Source organism: Macaca fascicularis, chromosome 15 (assembly GCF_037993035.2).
Source record: "Macaca fascicularis isolate 582-1 chromosome 15, T2T-MFA8v1.1".
Taxonomy (NCBI): Eukaryota; Metazoa; Chordata; class Mammalia; order Primates; family Cercopithecidae; genus Macaca; species Macaca fascicularis.
Genome location: NC_088389.1, coordinates 99,094,079 through 99,114,234, shown reverse-complemented (window position 1 = coordinate 99,114,234; position 20,156 = coordinate 99,094,079). Strand labels below are relative to the sequence as shown.

The window sequence follows — 20,156 nt, the reverse complement described above, 5'->3', positions numbered from 1 at the left end:
GGAAGGGAAGATGAGCTCCATAAGAGAATATCCAGTACCACGCAGTGTGCTTGGCACACGAAAGGGGCTAAAAAAGGTTTTTTGGAAAATGGAAATGTGACAGGTAGGCAAGGTGGGGAGGAAGGGAAGATAAGAAAAGAAGGAAGGGAATATAAGAAAGGGAAGGAGGGACAGAGGGAGGAATAGAGATGGAGGGAGGGAGGGAGGGAGAGAGGAACAGAGATGGAGGGAAAGAGTGGGAAGAAGGAAGAAAGGAATAAAGAGGAGAGGATGAGAAAGAAGGACAGAGGACTACTTGAGCACATGCAAAGGTAAGAGGCAAGAACCACTGTTCCAATTTGGATACCACTGTCAGTTATTAGTGAGCCTCAGAGGATTTGCAGGGGTAGGAGGAGATAAGAAGGTCCTGAATTCCCCCTCCAGAACTACACCCCAATGGATTCACCTAGCTCATACCCCTTTGCCATCAATTGGGTCCTAAATACTGCAGTTACTCTTTCTGGAAGAAAAAAAAGCAAAGCTCTTGCTTTGGAGGACAAATGCATCCATTCTCAGTCATTTAGTTTGGGAAGGAATGACCCTCATTCTAGCTCTACCTAACGAGGGGAAGGAGGCTTAAGACTGTCAGTCTATCCCATCCTCTATAGCCCCAAAGAATCAATGAATCAGAGAAAGTACAAAACCCAACTGAAGTCAAGATTGAGGTGATGTTTTCAGTTTCTTCTTGGAAAGAAAAGCTTTGTCTTCCATCTTCATAGACAAGCTGGTGTAAGAGCATGGGGTCTAGAAATCCTACAGACACTTGCTGCCTGGACCAGGCAGTCAGAGGCTCAGAGCCTAAGGATGAGAGTGATACCATCTAAGGCAGAGCAGACAAGAGGAAATAGCAGGTCAAATGTTAGTATCATGTGAGCTGCTGGATCACAGTTCACCTAAGGCCAATCTACTTCAGTTATGTGGGCCAACACATTCCTTTTACTGTTTAAGCCCCATTTCAGCTAGTTTTCTCTCTTTCGCTGCACAAAGATCCCGAGTGATATGATCTGTGAGTCCTAGTGGATCTTGCATTCTTAAATACAGGCATCAACTCACAAGGAGTTGTCCCTTGTGCCAGAATATAAACCACCAATGCCATCAGGGACTCTAAAAGAACTTGGAACTCCAAATGACAAATTTAATCCTCAGGCAGAAACCTGATCAGAGATGAGATGACTGGATTCCCAGGTCTGGATTCCACCCTCACCTGTGTAGGGCATATAGATAGGGCTGACAAGATTTGTTTTCATTTTTTCCTAGGCTCGGGCGTCTCATATCCAACTGCTAACACATTATTTACTAGAGGATCTCATTGTACTTAATCGATACCTTTTATGTTTCTGGTCATCGGTGTTGTCTGTTTCAGATTTAAAACTTAGGCTGGGTGCAGTAGCTCACACCTCTAATCCCAGCACTTTGGGAGGCCAAGGCAGGCGGATCACTTGAGGCCAGGAGTTCAAAATCAGCCTGGCCAACGTGGCAAAACCCTCTATCTAGTAAAAATACAAAAAAAAAAAAAAATAGCCAGGCATTGTGTCACATGCCTGTAATCCCAGCTACTCGGGAGGCTGAGGCATGACAATTGCTTGAACACAGGAGGCAGAGGTTGCAGTGAGCTGAGATTGTACCACTGCACTCCAGTCTGGGCAACAGAGCAAGACTTCATCTCAAAAACAAAACAAAACGGCTGGGCGCGGTGGCTCAAGCCTGTAATCCCAGCACTTTGGGAGGCCGAGACAGGCGGATCACGAGGTCAGGAGATCGAGACCATCCTGGCTAACACGGCGAAACCCCGTCTCTACTAAAAAATACAAAAAACTAGCCGGGCGAGGTGCCGGGCGCCTGTAGTCCCAGCTACTCAGGAGGCTGAGGCAGGAGAATGGCGTGAACTCGGGGGTGGAGCTTGCAGTGAGCTGAGATCTGGCCACTGCACTCCAGCCTGGGCAACAGAGCAAGACTTCATCTCAAAAACAAAACAAAACAAAACAACCTCTAGAAGGAATCATACCTGCTTAACCCACTTTACCCAGAATATAAGGGAGAAAAGCTGCTGAAGCCTGATAAATACTTTTTAGTGCAGCTGCTGCTGCTGATCTTCAAGCAGATCCTGAGGCAAGGAAGTAAAATTCCAACCTTACCTTGAACTACAGTCAATATTTTCCTGCAAGTCTTAAGTTAAAGCCAGGATTGCTTCTTTCAGAGTTTTACTAAACAGTATTGATGTTCAACGTCAAAATTATAGACGTCTTGGGTTGAAATTAATTCTGCTTATCTGATGTCATCTACCACCTTGGGGGTAATATAGGTCTCTCTCCCCACTCCCACCCCTACCCCTATACCAACCCACACGAATGACTTTCACTCGGAGTATAATCAGAACTTTTCCTGCCCCCCTAAATAAGGAATAGTGAAGAGATTACGAGGCTTCAGCCTGATAATCTGGTACCAATATTGACTAACTTATTCTGTGTGACCTTGGGCAATTACTTCTCATCATCATATTTTTCTGTAAATACAATGTCAATAATAGTGCCTGCCTCAAATACTTCTGAAGGTTTGTATGACAGTCAAACAACATACTATATAACACAGCGGTCCCCAACCTTTTTGGCACCAGGGACCGGGTTTGTGGAAGACAATTTTTCCACAGACTTGGGGAGGGGGATGATTTGGGGATGATTCAAGAGCATTCCATTTATTGTGCACTTTATTTCTATTATTACATTGTAATATATAATGAAATAATTATATAACTCACCATAATGTAGAATCAGTGGGAGCCCTGAGCTGGTTTTCCTGAAACTAGATGGTCCCCATCTGGAGATGATGGGAGACAGTGACAGATCATCAGGTGTTAGATTCTCATAAGGAGCACACAACCTAGACTCCTCACATGCACAGTTCACAGTAGGATTTGCTCTCCTATGAGAATCTAATGCTGCCACCGATCTGACAGGAGGTGGTGCTCACACGGTAATGCTCACTCACCTCCTGCTATGTGGCCCGGGCTTGGGGACCTCTGCTGTAATAGAGTTCACTTGTAAATAAAAACGCCCACCCGAGCACACAAAACTTTCCGGCAGCATCTTGATTCACCCTGTACATCTATCTTAGATACTATCTTTCCCTCAGCATGACCAGTAAAGTGAAATCAGTGATATTTAGCAAGCATTTAAGCAGTGTTTCAACAGACCCAGCTCAACACTGCCCTAGAAAGTTGAAGCTAAAATCCATTCTAAAACTTTTTTGGTGGGGAGAGCTACAAAATACATTTTGAAATATAAAGCACACACAAGAACTGCAATACTCTTTCACTCCAGAAGTACCTTCAGGCCTAAGATGACTTACCATTATCCTCCTTCATTTTAAAACGTTGTCAAGCACCAACATTTTCTGGTGGCTTGACAAAGCATATGCTTCAGAGTTAGGCTGGGCTAAACTACCTTCCTTATATCTTTTATATCACCAGTAAATTTGACTAATGACTCTGATATCTGAGAACCTCCAACTCTGTAAGTTATGTCTTTTCCAAAGACAAGATTGCAGGCCATATATTTATGTCCTGGTTCAAACAAAAAGGAAAGCAGTAGACAGTAATACAGGAGACAATTCAACTCACCTGAACCTAACCAAGGTTTATTGGTGGTCTAGTAAATACAAACCTCTATGCTGGGAACTAGAGTCATTCAAAGAGAGCAATGATTCTTTCCCCTAGTCAGAAAAGAAGTTCCAAAAGAGATGCTTTATTTTTAAATAAATAGAGTTTGATTATTTTTATCACCTTTATCAAGGTGTAGTTTATATAAAATAAAATTCATCACTCCTTTTTTTTTTTTTTTTTTGAGGAGTCTCATTATGGTGCCCAGGCTGGAGTGCAGTGGCAGGATCTCGGCTCACTGCAAGCTCTACCTCTCAGGTTTAAGCGATTCTCCTGCCTCAGCCTCCCAAAGTGCTGGGATTACAGGTGTGAGCCACCCCACCCAGCTAATTTAGCTGGGATTACAAGCCTGAACCACCACGCCCAGCTAATTTTTACATTTTTAGTAGAGACAGGGTTTCACCATGTTAGCCAGGCTGGTCTTGAACTTCTGACCTCAAGTGATCCACCCACCTCAGCCTCCCAAAGTGCTGGGATTACAGGTGTGAGCCACCCCACCCAGCCAAAATTAATCACTTCTAAGTGTACAGTTTCATAAGCCTTGACAAATATATATACGTGTATATATATATGTATGTGTGTGTATATATATATATATGGCTGTGTAACTACCATCGTAATCAAGATATGGAACACTTTTATCAGCTCAAAACATACCTCATGCCTCTTTGCAGTAACCAATGGGATTGATTTTTAAGTTGAATAAATATTTTAAGTCACAAGGAATAAAAGAGAGGTTATTTAACCAAATGGAGCCTCCGAAGACCAAAATTGAGATTAGAAAGGCAGGCCATGAAGTTAATGTTCCCATTGGAGAACAACAGCATGCCACATGTTCGAGACTGGATGGCACTGACACTGGATGGCATTGAAACCCCAGTTTAAGTAGCCTTGAATCCCTAATCAGACAGGGTGATATTAAGGAGCTTCTTTCAGTATTGGTCCATCTCCTCTGGTCAAAGTGACTTGTTTAGATCAGTGGGAGGGCTAAAAATAGGCTGCTGGACACCCTAAACAATGACAATGCCCTTCCCAAGACAGAATATGAGTGTCAAAGAGTCCTCACAAATACAGCAGATACAAGAGAGCTGACTTCCAAAAAAGGCTCATCTTTCAGTTCTCATGGGAAGGTGATGATGACTATATACTTCAGCACTTGGGTTACTTAACACTCATCTAAGTGTTTTTCTGACCAACTCAGATAGCAGAAACCCAAGATGGCTCAGAAAAATTGAACAAAAGATAATGTATCCAGCATTTCCAAATCTCCTACAGTTTATAGTTTTAAGTGTTAACAATTTATTCCTCTCACTCTAGCCAGGTTAACATATAAATGCTCTTTACTAACTACAGGCATGTGGTTCCCATTAGATACCAACTCTTAGAAACACACAACAGACTTGAACCAGTTTTAGCATCCTTTCTAGTAGGTCAACACACAAACCACAAAGGAAGGCCACGTTATGCATCTTGTAAATGTCTTGGTAATGAATCCAGTCCTCATTCGATTTGCCAGGGCAAGGGATAAACAACCTTGAGCTGAAGTTCAGGCTGAGGGGGTTTTTCATTATCGACTAGGAAATAACTACAACTCAGTTGCTTCCTTTCATCTCACATTGATTAAGCTGTATTTGCTAAGAGAGTCAGTACCCACATATCATTACTAAAAATTCAACTAATTACAAACTCACCTAAATGTAAATGAAAACCATAAATCGGCATAGTTTTATTATACCCAAAGGAGATTGGGTTGTTACACATCATTCATTTTCTTCTTATTATTTGGGTATATTTTTCTTTGCAACCAACAGATAGCATCACCAAATTTCTCTTTGTACAAAAGTCAAAAGAAGCATGTTGATAGCTCACAGTAGCTAACTTTTTCAAATATCTATTGGGGTGGAGGGAACATTGTATCAAAGGACTTACTGAGAAGGGATCTTTGACTCAAGCCATAAAAGACAAAGAACAACAAAGTGGGATGAAGTGGGGCAAAGGGAATACATTTCAGGGACAGAAGTGCACACAAAGGCACAGAAATGTGAGGGCATCGAATTTGAGGAACTGTAAGCAGCATGGCATGTTTAGAGTGCAGGATAACAATGTCTGCAGGAGTGAAGTGTTTATAATCAGGAGATTATGCATGTTGTATAACCAGAAGATGGAATCTCCTGCAGGCATTCAAAACCCTCCAACACATTTTAAACAAGGGAAGAAAACGCGCAACTTTCTGCTTTAGAACAACTGCCCTTGGGACAGTATAGAAGATGAAATGAAGAAGAGGAAGTCTAGAGGAAGCGGGAACAGTTTATTGACTATTACAATAGTCCAAACAAAAGATCGTGAGAACCTAAAGTAGAAAAGGAAAAGTAGGAATGGAGAAGAAATAATGATTTAAAAATATTTAAGGGATCCCTCTAACAAAACCCAGTGATTAGTGGTACATCTGGAATGAGGGATTATTCCAAGGTTTATTATATAGATAATAGGTGACTCACCCAGAGACTAAACACAGGAAAAACAATTTTCAGGAAAAATTAGAAAAGTTGCTATTTATACAAGTTAAATTTGAGTTGTCTATAACCGATCTGTCTACTGATATCAATTTGACTATCAAACTCAAGGGTAAAATTTTGTCTAAAGATAAAAGATGAAAATTAGAATTGCCTAAAACTGACAATGGGTCTAGTATCTAGATCATCCAAGGAACTTCTGCAAATTCATCAGACTAAAAAGAAGAACCCTAAATAGAAAAAAAAAAAAAAAAAAAAAAAAAAAAAAGGTCAAAGGACAGGAATAGGCAATTAATAGAAAATGGAATTCCCAAATTTCTCATGCATAGGAAGAGATGCTCAAGCTCATTAGTAATGTGAGACATGAAAAATTAAAATTACAATGATATGTTACTCTCTATCTAGTCTACTGGATAAAAATTAGAAAGTTAGACAACATAAAGTGTTGGCCTGGATTTGAAGATGTAGGAACTTAGAGACTGGTTGGAGAAGCAGGCAAGAGATGGGCATTCTGGAGTGCAATCTGACAGTATTTGGTCAAAATTGACTAAATTAAATATAGACAACCCCTCTGGCCTAACAATTCTGCTTCTGAATACATGTGTTAAAGAGCTTCTCACACATATCCACAGGGTGCCTGTGCAGCAGTATTCACTACAACAGGAAGTGAGAAGCAGTCTGAGTGTTCATTGCTGAGTGAATCAAGAGTCAAAATATCATGGATGTGCTCACGGACAAATAAGCAGCAGTTAGAAGCAACATCCTAGATGGATGTACAGTCATTGAAAGGATCTTAAAATGTGGTCTTTTGTGGAAAAAAGGTAAGAAATCAAATACAATCTCTTCTATAGTACTAGTCACATTAAGTAAAAATATATGCAAAAAATATATACATAAACAAAACCCAATAAACACATTTTTTTGTGGTTGTCTATGGTGGGGCAGTCAAACAGAGAGAAAAGAAATGCATTATCTTGAAGTCAGGTAGCGTGATGCCTCCAGCTTTGTTCTTTTGGCTTAGGATTGTCTTGGCAATGCAGGCTCTTTTTTGGTTCCATATGAACTTTAGTTTTTTCCAATTCTGTGAAGAAAGTCATTGGTAGCTTGATGGGAATGGCATTGAATCTATAAATTACCATGGGCAGGATGGCCATTTTCATGATATTGATTCTTCCTATCCATGAGCATGGAATGTCCTTTCATTTGTTTGTGTCCTCTTTTACTTCGTTGAGCAGTTATTTGCAGTTCTCCTTGAAGAGGTCCTTCATATCCCTTGTAAGTTGCATTCCTAGGTATTTTATTCTCTTTGAAGCAATTGTGAATGGGAGTTCACTCATGATTTGGCTCTCTGTTTGATGAATTCACGTCCTTTGTAGGGACATGGATGAAGCTGGAAACCATCATTCTGAGCAAACTATCGCAAGTACAGAAAACCAAACACCGCATTTTCTCACTCATAGGTGGGAATTGAATGATGAGAACACTTGGACACAGGGTGGGGAACATCATACACTGGGGCCTGTTGTGGGGTGGGGGCGGGGGTGAAGGATAGCATTAGGTGATATACCTAATGTAAATGACGAGATAATGGGCCCAGCACACCAACATGGCACATATATACATATGTAACAAACCTGCATGTTGTGCACATGTACCCTAGAACTGAAAGTATAATACAAAAATAAAAATAATACAAAATAAATAAAAGTTTAAAAAGAATGGAGATTTTAAAAAAGAAATGCATTATCTTTTTGAAGTAATAAGAAATGAGACTTCCATCAGACCAATTATTAAAGGATTGTTCAATGGTGAGTATGATTAACTCGACTTCTCTATGCCTGAGGTCCAAAAAAGAGGAAAGAGGATGAGACTAGGAGATAAGCAAATAGAAATTAGCAAAAAGATGGACCATTGTGCTGGTTATGCTGGTGACTCTTTGTCCCCTTCTACCTCAAAGTCCCCACTTCATCAAATGCCCTGTTCTCTTCCCCAGGAGGCAGAACTCCATATGCTGCCCTCTGGCTTCCAGTGCGGTTTGGTTTTAGGAGGCACCAGCAGGAGGTTGGAGGGTGAGAATAGAGACAAGTTGGGGTATTTCTCCCCACTGCCAAGTTCAGCTCTTGTCTGATAGCCCACTTTTCACAACTCCAGACCTCACTAGGCTATGGTCACCCTGACTTCTCCCCTGGACCCTTCTTAGTCCTAGGGGTGTTAACAGCTTCCTGCTATTGCTGATGCTAAGGTGCCTCCCCATTCCTTTTTGTTTTTTTTTTTGGTTTCCTTAACCTTACCCATATCTTAGACCAGCTTATTAAGTTACAATTACTAAATCCTCTTTAGTAAGCCCTTTTTGAGAGTGCCACCTCTTTCCTGCCTTGATCCTAACTGAATCAGCTATACAGTTTCAGGGCAATAACTTACATGATAAAGGGCTTTCTTTTTTTTTTCTTTTATTTTAATATAGGTTACATTTGAACATACTTATCTGCTAAAGCAAAATAATTCCCATCATTCTGTAGCAGAAGCAATGTACGGGAGACTGAGTAATTAGATATTAGTTCACATCACTATCTCTTCCACCACTGTCATCCATCATGACTGTTCTGGGAGATGAAACAGCACAGATCTAAAGGACACGGTAAGAATCGAGGTCACCAGAGATCAGTAGATACTTGCATACTTGCAGGATTAACACTGTCTGGATTCCAGCGATCAGCTGAGTATGTTCAAGATAAAGCTATAGCACATATTTTAGATTGGGGATTGGCAACAAATAGCTGTAGACTATATTCTGAGGAATAAGTGTTTTCACATGTGTGGGTGTCATTTCTAATCCCAGCATCACAGTCAGGTCCAGATGCCTGTTTCTGATCTTTGGTCCTACACCTAATCTCCTCCAAGAGTCCTCTCCCTGGGTCTCCCATCTAAGCAAGATGCTCCATACCCACCAATGAGTACTGCACCAAGTTCATTTCCACTAGCCTGCGTTACGATTTGTGTTTCTGTATGTTTTCCTCACGTATTATTCTTTGTCTTCCGCATTAGACTGGAAGCACCACCATGGGGACCATGTCTAGGACACAGGAGATCCTTAATAAACATTTCTTGAGTGGATAAATCATGAACCATAGGGGTGGCATAAGAGCAAATAGAGGGTAGATGAGCTCTAATCCATTCACCACCATGTTTGTGGGTGGTGGACCTTGGATGGCCTTTTTCATAGTCAAAACATACTTTTTAGATCTGGCTTCTTGGGATGTATTCAAGGATGCTACCCTTGTTTGAGACTGTAAATATGTCTAGTGAGTAGGGCTTGAATCTGTGTGCATTTGCCTTGTTTTGCACAGAATTCGGCACAGCCCCAAGCACAGATGGGTGCTTCATAAATATTATTGAAGGATGATGACACAAAGGATTATTTAATACCTCCACATGGGGTGGAGATGGACCTCAGGCCGCAAACATACTTTCAATGTGTTTTACTTCTGAAATCATTTGAACCAAAATGTTTCAGCAACACAGATTCATCTGCAACCACAAATCAGACACATTCAGAATGACAAAGCCCCAAAAGAATGCCATTTTCAAGACTGAAACTGTATTATTCTGGGCTAAATGGAATCCTTGTTTCAATGACACTGTAAGAGTAGAAATTAAAGACACTGAAAATCTTCCCTTGGGGAACCACAATTATCTGTGAACAATGAAAGTTTGTCTGAATAATTCATCAGTCTCAAGGGTACAGGCCTCCCCTTATTCTGGAATCCCAGGAGTTTAGGCAAATGTGTCATTTAATGGGTTTCAACTGTGTACTCTGTTGTTATTCTTCCAGGGCCCGCCATTTATGGACACATTCCTATAATTTTACTAATTTTTTAAAAATAAGCTATATGGGAAACCATTGTCAAGGTCAAAATTTTGACGCTGCATTGATTTTACCTAGGAAGAAAGAAGCTTATAAAGTGTCCATCATGAGAATCCACCTGGGACCTACACAACAGATCAAATACCCAGAACAAATCGCCACGTCAGAGCCCCACAGAATTCTGAATCCCAACCAGCAAGCATGAATAATCCTTTTAAACGGTCACTTACATGTCAGAACAGGTCCTTTGTGAAATTTCTAAGCAAGGCCTCTGGTTTCTGACTGAAACAGATATTTATTGAGAAGGGGGGCACATAAAGTGAAATCAAGAACTACTGGGAAATTTCCACAAGAAACAAGGACAAATGGTTTTTGTTGTCAGAATGAAACCAGCTTCCCCTAGCCATGGTTTGGAAAGTTATTTGCTAGCCCACAGGGGACAATATTCTCAACTGGTTTATCAGGGACCCTTTTGACCCAATTATAGTTACTGGGCAGATACAGCCATACCCTATTATCAGAAGACCTAGTTTCAAATCCTGAGTCAATTTCTAATTCACTGTGTGACCTTGTACAAGTCACTTAAGCTCTCTGATCATTGGTTTAACATCTTTAATGTGAGGAGAGTAATGCCTATCTCAATTACCTCACAAAATTATTGCAAAGATCAAGTGAGACGATATGTTACAAATTCTTTCTAAATTGTAAGATTCTGTTTAAGTGGAAGGGTTAAATATACTCCTATATTACTAAATACCCTACATAGCACTCAGGATCCTACATTACTCTGAGTTCTCAATTTCTAGAAATGGTCCCATTTTTGCTTTGTTCCCTACAATTCTATGGAGTCTTTTTTTTTTTTTTTTTTTAAGGAAGGGTGTAGGCAAAGGTAAATGGGAGAAAACATGGAATCACATGCCACTCTTTGGTACTGTTAGACAAGAATTTTAAAGTGAGTTTAGTTCACCATCATGGACTTAATGTCCATATCACCTCAGGGAGACAAGTAGAGTGGGAGGCATCCAAAAGGTAGTTGATTCTTCTCCCCTCTAGTGAAGAATACAAGGTCAATTTACAAAAAAATACTAGCAGCAAATAACTGGAAAATTAAATTTATAAAACATTTATAATAGCATCAAAATAAAGAAAATCCTCAGAAATAAATTTAACAAAAATTGTATAAGATCGCTACGTTAAAAATTATGAAATGCATGTAAGAGAAATTAAAGAAAACCTAAATAGAGAGATATACCATATTCATGGATTGGAAGATTCAATATTATTAAAATACTATTCTCCCCAAATGGCTCTATAGATTCAACATAATCCCAATCAAAATCCCAGTAGGCTGTGATAGAAACTGAGATGTTGGTTCTAAAATGAAATAAAATGCAGAGGACCTAAAACATATAATTTCCCTTTAATTTGACAAAGAAGAAAAACATGTTGGAGAGTTCGCCTGATTTCAGTGTAATATTTACATACAAATCAACAAATAGATAGTGGTATAGAATAGAGAATCCTGAAATAGATCCACATATATATGGTCAACAGATTTTTAATAATGGTACCAAGGCTATTCAGGGGAAAGAAAATTCTTTTTTAAAAATAGGATTGGAACAACTGGATAAGGGAAATAAGCGAACCTTGACCCCTACCTTATACTATGCTCAAAAATTAAATCAAAATCATCATAGACATAAGAAAAGTTAAAATTGCAATGACTCTAGAAGAAAATATAGAGAAAAATATCTTTCAGACCTTGGGGAAGGCAAAAATTTCTTGTAGTGGAAAAAGACATATATAATAACCATATAATCCATTAATAATAAGAAAAAATAAACTGGACTTCATCAAAATTTAAAACTTCTGCTCATCAAAAGATACTAAGAAGAAGATTAAAAGTAGCCAGTTTCAGTGGCTCATTTCCATAATCCTAGCTCTTTGGGAGGCTGAAGGAAGGAGACCACTTGAGGCCAGGAGTTTGAGACCAGCCTAGGCCTCAAACTCGTTTTTGTAGCAACGAGATCTAGTTTCTACAAAAAAATGCTTTTAAAATTAACTGGGTATGATGGCACACGTGTAGTCCTAGCTACTCAGGAGGCTGAGGTGGGTGGATTGCTTGAGTCCAGCAGTCAAAGGTTACAGTGAACTATGATCATACCACTGCACTCCAGACTGGGCAACAGAGTGAGACCCTTTCTCTAAAATAAATAAATAATTTTTATGTCATCTGAAACCAAGATCATACTCAAATTTTCCCTCAGTGTTCTCTTGTTGCCCAGGTTGGCATGCAATGCCATGGTCTCGGCTCACTGCAACCGCCTCCTCCAAGGTTCAAGTGATTCTCCCGCCTCAGCCTCCCAAGTAACTGGGATTACAGGCATGTGACATCATGCCTGGCTAATTTGTCCCACAGAATCTCATTTTCTGGATTTTGTGGTTATTTTCTCATGGTGTTGATTTATTTATAAGGTAAGATTTATATACAGTGAAATGCAGCATCTTACAGGTACAATTCAATGAGTTTTGAAAAATGCATACATCCATGTAACCACCACCCAGATTAAGACAGAACATTCCCATCACCTCAGAATGTTTCCCTGTGCCTTCTTCCTATCCCTCATAGGGTAAGATTGTCATAATTTCTATTGCCATATATATGTTTACCTGTTCTGAAACTTCACAGAAATGGAATTATATATTATGTACTTGTTTGTTACTGGCTTTTTATCATTTTATATATTTTTATTCATCCACACCCACAGCATGTGTCAGTATTTCATTCCTTCTTGTTATTGTGTAGTATATAAATGTGTACATATATCACCATTTATTTTTGCAATTTCCTGTTGATGGACATTTGTGTTGTTTCCAGTTATTAGCTATTATGAATCATGCAGCTATGTATCTTATTATACAGGTTTTTTGTGGACATATCTTCATTATTTTTGGGTAAATATTTAGGAATGGAACGCTGGTCAGATGTAAGCTCCATTTTACAAGAAACTGCCAAACTGTCTTTCATTTTACACTTTTGTTTGCAATGTATGAGAGTTCTGGTTGCTTCCTATCCTCATCAACATTTGGTGTGGGACTACAGGAATATGCCACCACACCTGGTTGATTAAAGAAAATTTTTTTGTAGAGACAGGGTCTTGCTGTGTTGCCCAGGCTGGTCTTGAATTCCTGGCCTCAAGTGATCCTCCCACCTCAGCCACTCAAAGCTCTAGGATTATAGGTGTGAGTCGCCACACCTGGTCAAAATTTATTAATTGGTAGTTGGCGATTGTTGATGGAAAAGAAAAAGCAGGTGACAAGCCATGTACCTTTTGATGTCTTTAGTATTATAAAAGGCAAATAAATTACATATGCATATATAATGTATATTATATTATGAATTTTAGTAATATGTGTATAATGTATATGTATAGAAAGAGATACAGTAAGTAATATAAATTTTTCTATTAACATAGGTAACCCAAGGAAGGGGTATGATGTTTACATTTTCTTATTTGTGCTTTCTAACTTTCCACCAGGCGCATATACTGTTTCTATAATAATATATGCTGTTTGAAAATGTCAGACTCTGAAATTCAATGTTTTATCATACAGGGTGATAGATGGGAGGGATGGATAGAGCAAGAAGAATGAAACCTAAAAGGGTTAGTTAGAGCCCTACTGAGTGAATCTCTTGTTGGGTATTTTCCATGCACTGTCTCATTTCATTCTTACAATAAACCTATGAAGTATCATTTTTCTGTTTGTACAGAGCTAATAAGGCTGTAAGCTAGCATTTGAACATAATATAATCTGATCTCAAAACCCATGCTTTTTCCCCCTCACTTATACATACATACTTTCAGGTTAATACATTTTGTTGCTAAACATTTATGTAGTATTTACTATGTACCAGGCACCATGTTAAATATTCTACATGAATCACCTCTTTTGTACTTCATAACAATCCATATAAAGATATTACTATTATTATCCACATTTTACAGATAAGAAAACTGAGGCACAGAGACTAAATAAGTCTGCTAAATTCCCACAGCTAGTAGGTGGCAGAACCAAGAATTAAGCTCAGGCCACCTGATTCTCCAGCTTCTACCCAGTACACTATACCATGTTCCCATGCTTTCAACACATTCCCAAATGGAGCAGGGGAGAGTGAGTGCCAGCAACCAACAAAAGAGACATCGACATCAAAGGTCTACCATAAAGTTTTTCATGGTGACGTCCTTGCTTACCTGTCCAGGGCCATGCTGGTTGGCATACTCCTCCCAAACCCGCGGACCCCCATCTGACGGAAATACGGAATGCAAGGGAGGTTGGCAGCAATGATGGCCAGGGAGTCAGAAGGGCTCACAAAGAAGCCATTTTGGCCTAGGATCATATAACGGTCCTGTAGGAAGGAATGCGTAAAAATGATCAGACAGAAGCATCTGCTAGCAGCCCATTCCCATAACCATCACAATCCACTTTACTGCCATCTTATATTTAACAACCTAACAACTTGAACAAGGCCAAAGAGAGCATGGGAAACATTCTTCTAAATCTCTGAGTATCAAGGGCCCAGAATCTTGACACACCAGGAATATGTTCCACCTGTTGAAATGTGGCTCAAGCTTTAGAAACCCTCACACTTAATTCTTTCTTTCTCCCAAACATAATAAAGAACACTGGTTCTTGCAGAAATAGCTGATTTCTTAACTTGGTGCTTTCAACAACACCAGCCATAAATAAAGATTTATTGAATAATATATATTTTTAAATAAACAACCTTTGTATGCCATAATGTAAATCTGGACCTCAGAAAAGTAATCGCTATTTAATTGCAATACTTAGTCATGAAAGAGAAGGGCAGATGCAGAGCCAGTTACGGCACACATGTCCCATACATGTTAGCTCCAGATGTGTTCATTAATTCTCTGATTTCCAATTCATGGCTCATTATATGGTCAAAGTGTCAGCAGACACAACTTTCCTACTTACCCCATCAGCATCAAATGCAGCTCCAAATCCATATTCTCCTCCTTTCATTGCTTCCAGAAGAGTCGTTGCATATGTCAGGTTTGGGTCAGGGTGCTGCCCTCCAAAGTCTTCCAGGGGAACACAGTTTATTGCAGAATTGGCTGGGGCCCCCAGTTCATCACACAGAACTTTTCTCACATAAGGTCCCATAACTAAAAATAGATACACAGCAATATTAAATATTTGCAGAAACTTCTCCCCAGAGTATTTTGTTCTGAATAGTATAGGAAACACAATTTAATAACTCAGAAGAAAAATATAAATTTACAATCTTTTTAAAGACACAACAGAGAATGATATTTGCTTGAACTACTATTTATTGAGCATCTACTATGTGCCAGTTACTGTGGTAGGAATACAGAAGATGTATTCAATCATCTAGTTACATAAATTTTTTCTCCCAAAACTTTTCTAAAATGTTGCCAGAAAGAAATCAGCTATGTAATAATGATTCATTGTCTGTTGCTTTTCATGTATTAAGAGCTTTAGCTGAACATACGCAAAAGTATTAAAGGGCTCTAGCAATGTTCTTTGTCTCTGCAATCATTGGACTCTGCCAAGTATATAATTAAACACTATAAACCACTGAAGCATATAAAAACAAGCACATTTTACCAAAATACATGCCAAGGAATAGTATTTTCCAGTTCAATGAACATTATGGAGTGCCTAACATAGAGCTGCTCTGCTAGGAAATGAAGGGATCATATTGAAGGGGTGCAAAGCACATAGTTTCTACATTCCTGGGCTTGTAATCTAGTAGTGGGATGAATAAAAGCTGCAGATGAGTGACTGCAGTGGTAAGATTAAACAATGCACATTGATGAAATAATTATATCCAATGGCTTAAGAGAAGCAATAACCACACATAAGGCTTCAAGGAAGAAGCAGCATTTCTGGTGGAACTTGAAGGAATAATATAAAGTTGACAAGGATTTGGGTTTGGAATGGGAAGCCCATCTAAACCAAAGGAACATTATGAGCAAGGGAACAGAGCCTGAGGTAGAACATAGGGCACATTTGGGGAACAGCATATAATCCTCCTAACTGAAATATCTGAAAGATACTGCTTTCCACTTATTTTCCATCAATACAACACAAAATCCTCCAATAGTGAACATCTCTTGATTGTGCCTGCCCAGTACACATTTCCTCTTCCTGTGGATGCAGCATTTGCGATTTCTATTGGAGAAAAACTCCCTTCCCCATATCTCAGCTCATGGGGTCTGGGTATGGCTAAATCCCACCTCCCCAAGGCTAAGGAGGTGACCTAGGCCTGCCCAATCAGTGTCCTCCATCTCCTAGCCAGAGTAATTGATTCAAAGATGGACATACAGTATAAACAAGGCAATGAGGCTGAAGCCCAGAAACATTGCTCATACTGTTTGGAAAAAGCAGCAAAGCTGTCTTCCCTGTAGGTCAGATCATGCTAAGGCAAGAACCTGGAAGTTCTTTTCCTGAGGAATATGATCAGCCCACCAAGAAAGAACAGAACAGCCTAGCCAGAAGCCTTTAGAGTAAAGCCCATGGAGAAGACCCACAGCAGGCTCAGAGCTCCCAGCAGATTTTTAATGCCTCATTCTTAAATACGCCAGGAAGCCAAGGATCACCAAAATTTTGAGGAACGTATTTGAGATGAGGTGAAAATAAACAAAAAGTAAAGAGAAACCTGGAGGAAACAAAAATTATACAGGGAGAATAAAACTTTTAAAAATATATCAGTAATACCCTAATAGAGATTAACAAAATAGAGTAGAATGGCTAAAATGGAAAAGACTGACAGTACCAAGTATTGGTGAAGATACAGATAAATTGGAGCCCTCATACATTGCCAGTAGTGCAAATGGTACAGGTATTTTGGAAAACGGTTTGGTCATTTCTTATAAAAGTAAACATACAAGTATCATATGACTCGGCAATCCCATTCCTAGCTGTTTACCCAAGACAAATGAAAACATACAGACTTGTTCACTAATGTTCACAGTATCTTTCTTTGTAATAGCCAACAACTAGAAGAAAAAGAAACCTAATTTTCATCAACCAGTGAATGGATAAGCAAATTGTGGTATAACAACCACACAATGAAATTGTACTCAGCAGTAACAAGGAACAACTACTGATACATGCAACACCAAGAATGTGTATCAAAATTATTATGCTGAGTGAAAGAAGCTTGAAGCAAAAGGCAACATATTGTATGCTTCCATTTATATAACTTTCCGGAAAATGCAAAACCATGGGGGCAGAAAGCAGATGAGTGGTTGCCAGGGGCTGGGGATAAGGGGAGAGGTTTGACCTCAAAGGGCTGCAAAAAACTCTGTGGGGTGATGGAAATGTTCTATCTTGATTGTGATAGTGGTTACATGACTGTATATTTTGGTCAAACCTTATCAAACTGTATACCTACCAGGAGTAAATTTACTGTATATAAATTATACCTCAGTAAACCTAAGTTTAAAAAGATATGGTATCCATGAAACATAACTAGGATGCTATTATTAAAAGAGAGAATCTTTGGAAAATACAAACAAAAGTTTTGGGAAATTAAAAATATAATGGTAGAACTGAAGGACTGGAAGATAAAGTCAAGGAAATTTCCCAGAAAGTAGAACAAAATAAAGAGATGAAAAATTGGGGAGGAGAAGGGGAAATAGAATAATTAAAGGATCAGTTCAGTAGGAACAATAATCAAAATGGTTACTAAATAGCAATTCAAAAACTTTTCCAGAGTTAAAGGGCACAAGTGTTCAGACTGAAAGGGTCCATCAGGTGTCCAACACAATAAAGATAGAGTCCCACACTAAGATCCATTATTGTAAAACAGAGGAACACTGAAGACAAGTCAAAGGTCCTAAAAGCTTCCAGAGAAGAAGAAGGAAGACAATGGATTAAAAATCAGAACAGCATTGGATTTCTCAAGTTTAATATAATAGCTATAACACAGTGGAGCAATGCTGTCGAACTTCTGAAGGAAAATAATATCCAACTTAGATTTCCATATCAGTCAAATATTAATCAAGAGCAAGTGTAGAATAAAATATATACAATGTTTTATTGTATATATTTTAGATATATGATACTTTTCAGGTATACAATACTCAAAATATTTACCTACCACGAGCTTTCTCTCACAGAGTTCCTGGAGAACATGTTCCTCCAAAGTAGGAGTAAATCAAGGTGTCGGACAAAGAAACCAGGGAACAGGACATTCAACATAAGAGATGTGTAAAAAGAATTACTACCATGATGATAAAGGGAGATTCCATGATGGCAGCATGCTCACAGAGCAACCAGTGCAGAGTGGGGCAGATCAAAGTCTCCAGGAAAATGAAGTGAAGGGAGATTTAGACCCTGGGAGAGAGCTTGAGGATTAAGAGTGGTAAATATACTTGATTAAAACCAAGCAATGAGAAAACAAGACAATTGCTATTTCCAAGGAAACCAAAAACTTGTACTGTAAAGGAAATATAATTATAGCATATTGCATGGCTCAGCTGTGTTGTGGTAATGTAAACACTAGATACTGATCTTACCAAACTGATGATATAATTAGTGAAGCATACTTGGATTCCCTAACTGGTGGGTGGAGAGGTGGGTGGTGGGTGGAAAGGGTGAAAAAGAGCTGCAGCTCCAGTTTCCATAGTATGAAATCAGTAATGCTCAAAACTGAAAAATCAACAAGAGTCTGTATATCCATAATATTTAATGATAGGGAGACAAATACAAAAAAGAAACAGCTGAAAAAATTGAAAAACTTTAACTCTGGAAGGTAAATGGGAGAAGACAGAAGTTGGGTACAGATTTTTTCATAATAAATCTTGAACTACTTGATTGTTTAAACTATGCCATGCATATGATCAAATAAATAACAGTTTTACTATACTGCACACTCAAACATGCATAACCTCAAACTCATTTGTTCAACTTTTGTTTTCGTTTACATCCAAAGACAGAAATAAGGGTCCTGAAGTTTTCCAGAACATTCCAAACATCTGAACATACACATGTTGTGTTAATATCTATGAATCCAACTTTCCTCGTAACCGCTGAAACCCAACGGGTGTAGAGGTCTCAATATTTCCTGCCCACTGATTGGAGAAAACCACGAGCTTACCTCCATGCATTGCATCAACGCGAATCTTCAGTTGGCTGGGCCCAGTCAGCAAACTCTTGATGGCATGAAAGTCAAAGATGGTCCGAAGGAGGTTGAGATAGATATCCACTGGGTCCACTATCTCCACTAAAGATAGAAAAACAAAGGAAAATGTCATTGACTGTACCCATGAAAGATACTTGGAAGCATAAAAAGAATCACTACCTTAACAGCATGAAATTCTGATCACAAGCCCATCATATCCCTAGACATGATGTGGGAAGTAAAGTGCCCATTTGTTGATGAAAATCACAAATCAAGGCACAATCAAGATACTACAAACTTTTCAAGTGCTCAGTGGGTATAAATGATACCGAGTTATAAATTCTTCTTTGCAAGGAAAAAATCAACCACAAGAATAAAGATAAAAATGTGCCCTGTTACTCCTGCCCCCAGTTCCCCGCCCCCCAAAAATGCACACAGCACACATCTCAATGTTTAGAGGCATTTTGGCATATCCAGTTGCCTTTCCTGTGGGGGCTGGCCAAAGACTGACTCAGCTGGTATGAAACAAATCAGCAAGCGACCTCAGTAGTGACCCCTATTTTCCAAATGCCATTGTGCCTACCAGATTCGAGTGCAGAATTGGTGATGAATATATTTCTGAGTTTGCATGAAATCTCATTCACGCCCAATCTCCACCCAATTTCCAAGTGAATGGCAAATATCTAGAAATTCTCATTAAACACAAATGCTCTCCAGCTTCTAGCACCACCCAGTAACCAGGAATCCAAAAAGTTTTATTCACGTATTTGACATACCAAAAAGCTCAGAATACATTTTTCATACTTGTCAATCAGTATATAACTAATGCTCAGAAAGTACTTGTCCAAGAAGTGGTAAATCAATTCTTTACGTGCTAAAATTTGTCTAGGAGCCCTGCTTTTTTAAATT

The 20,156-nt window shown here is 39.0% G+C and overlaps 1 protein-coding gene across 2 annotated transcripts in view; it reads right to left on the bottom strand.

Annotated features, from left to right (window-relative positions):
* PGM5 (phosphoglucomutase 5) overlaps positions 1–20,156 on the bottom strand; it is a 183,780-nt gene that overhangs the window by 133,649 nt on the left and 29,975 nt on the right. For both annotated transcript variants that reach the window (XM_005581869.4, XM_045373149.2), the window contains 3 exons: positions 19,224–19,349; positions 15,071–15,261; positions 14,326–14,480 (listed from right to left, as the gene is read on the bottom strand). In XM_005581869.4, the coding sequence (XP_005581926.1) occupies positions 14,326–14,480; positions 15,071–15,261; positions 19,224–19,349 (472 nt within the window). The remainder of the gene's footprint in view (positions 1–14,325; positions 14,481–15,070; positions 15,262–19,223; positions 19,350–20,156) is intronic.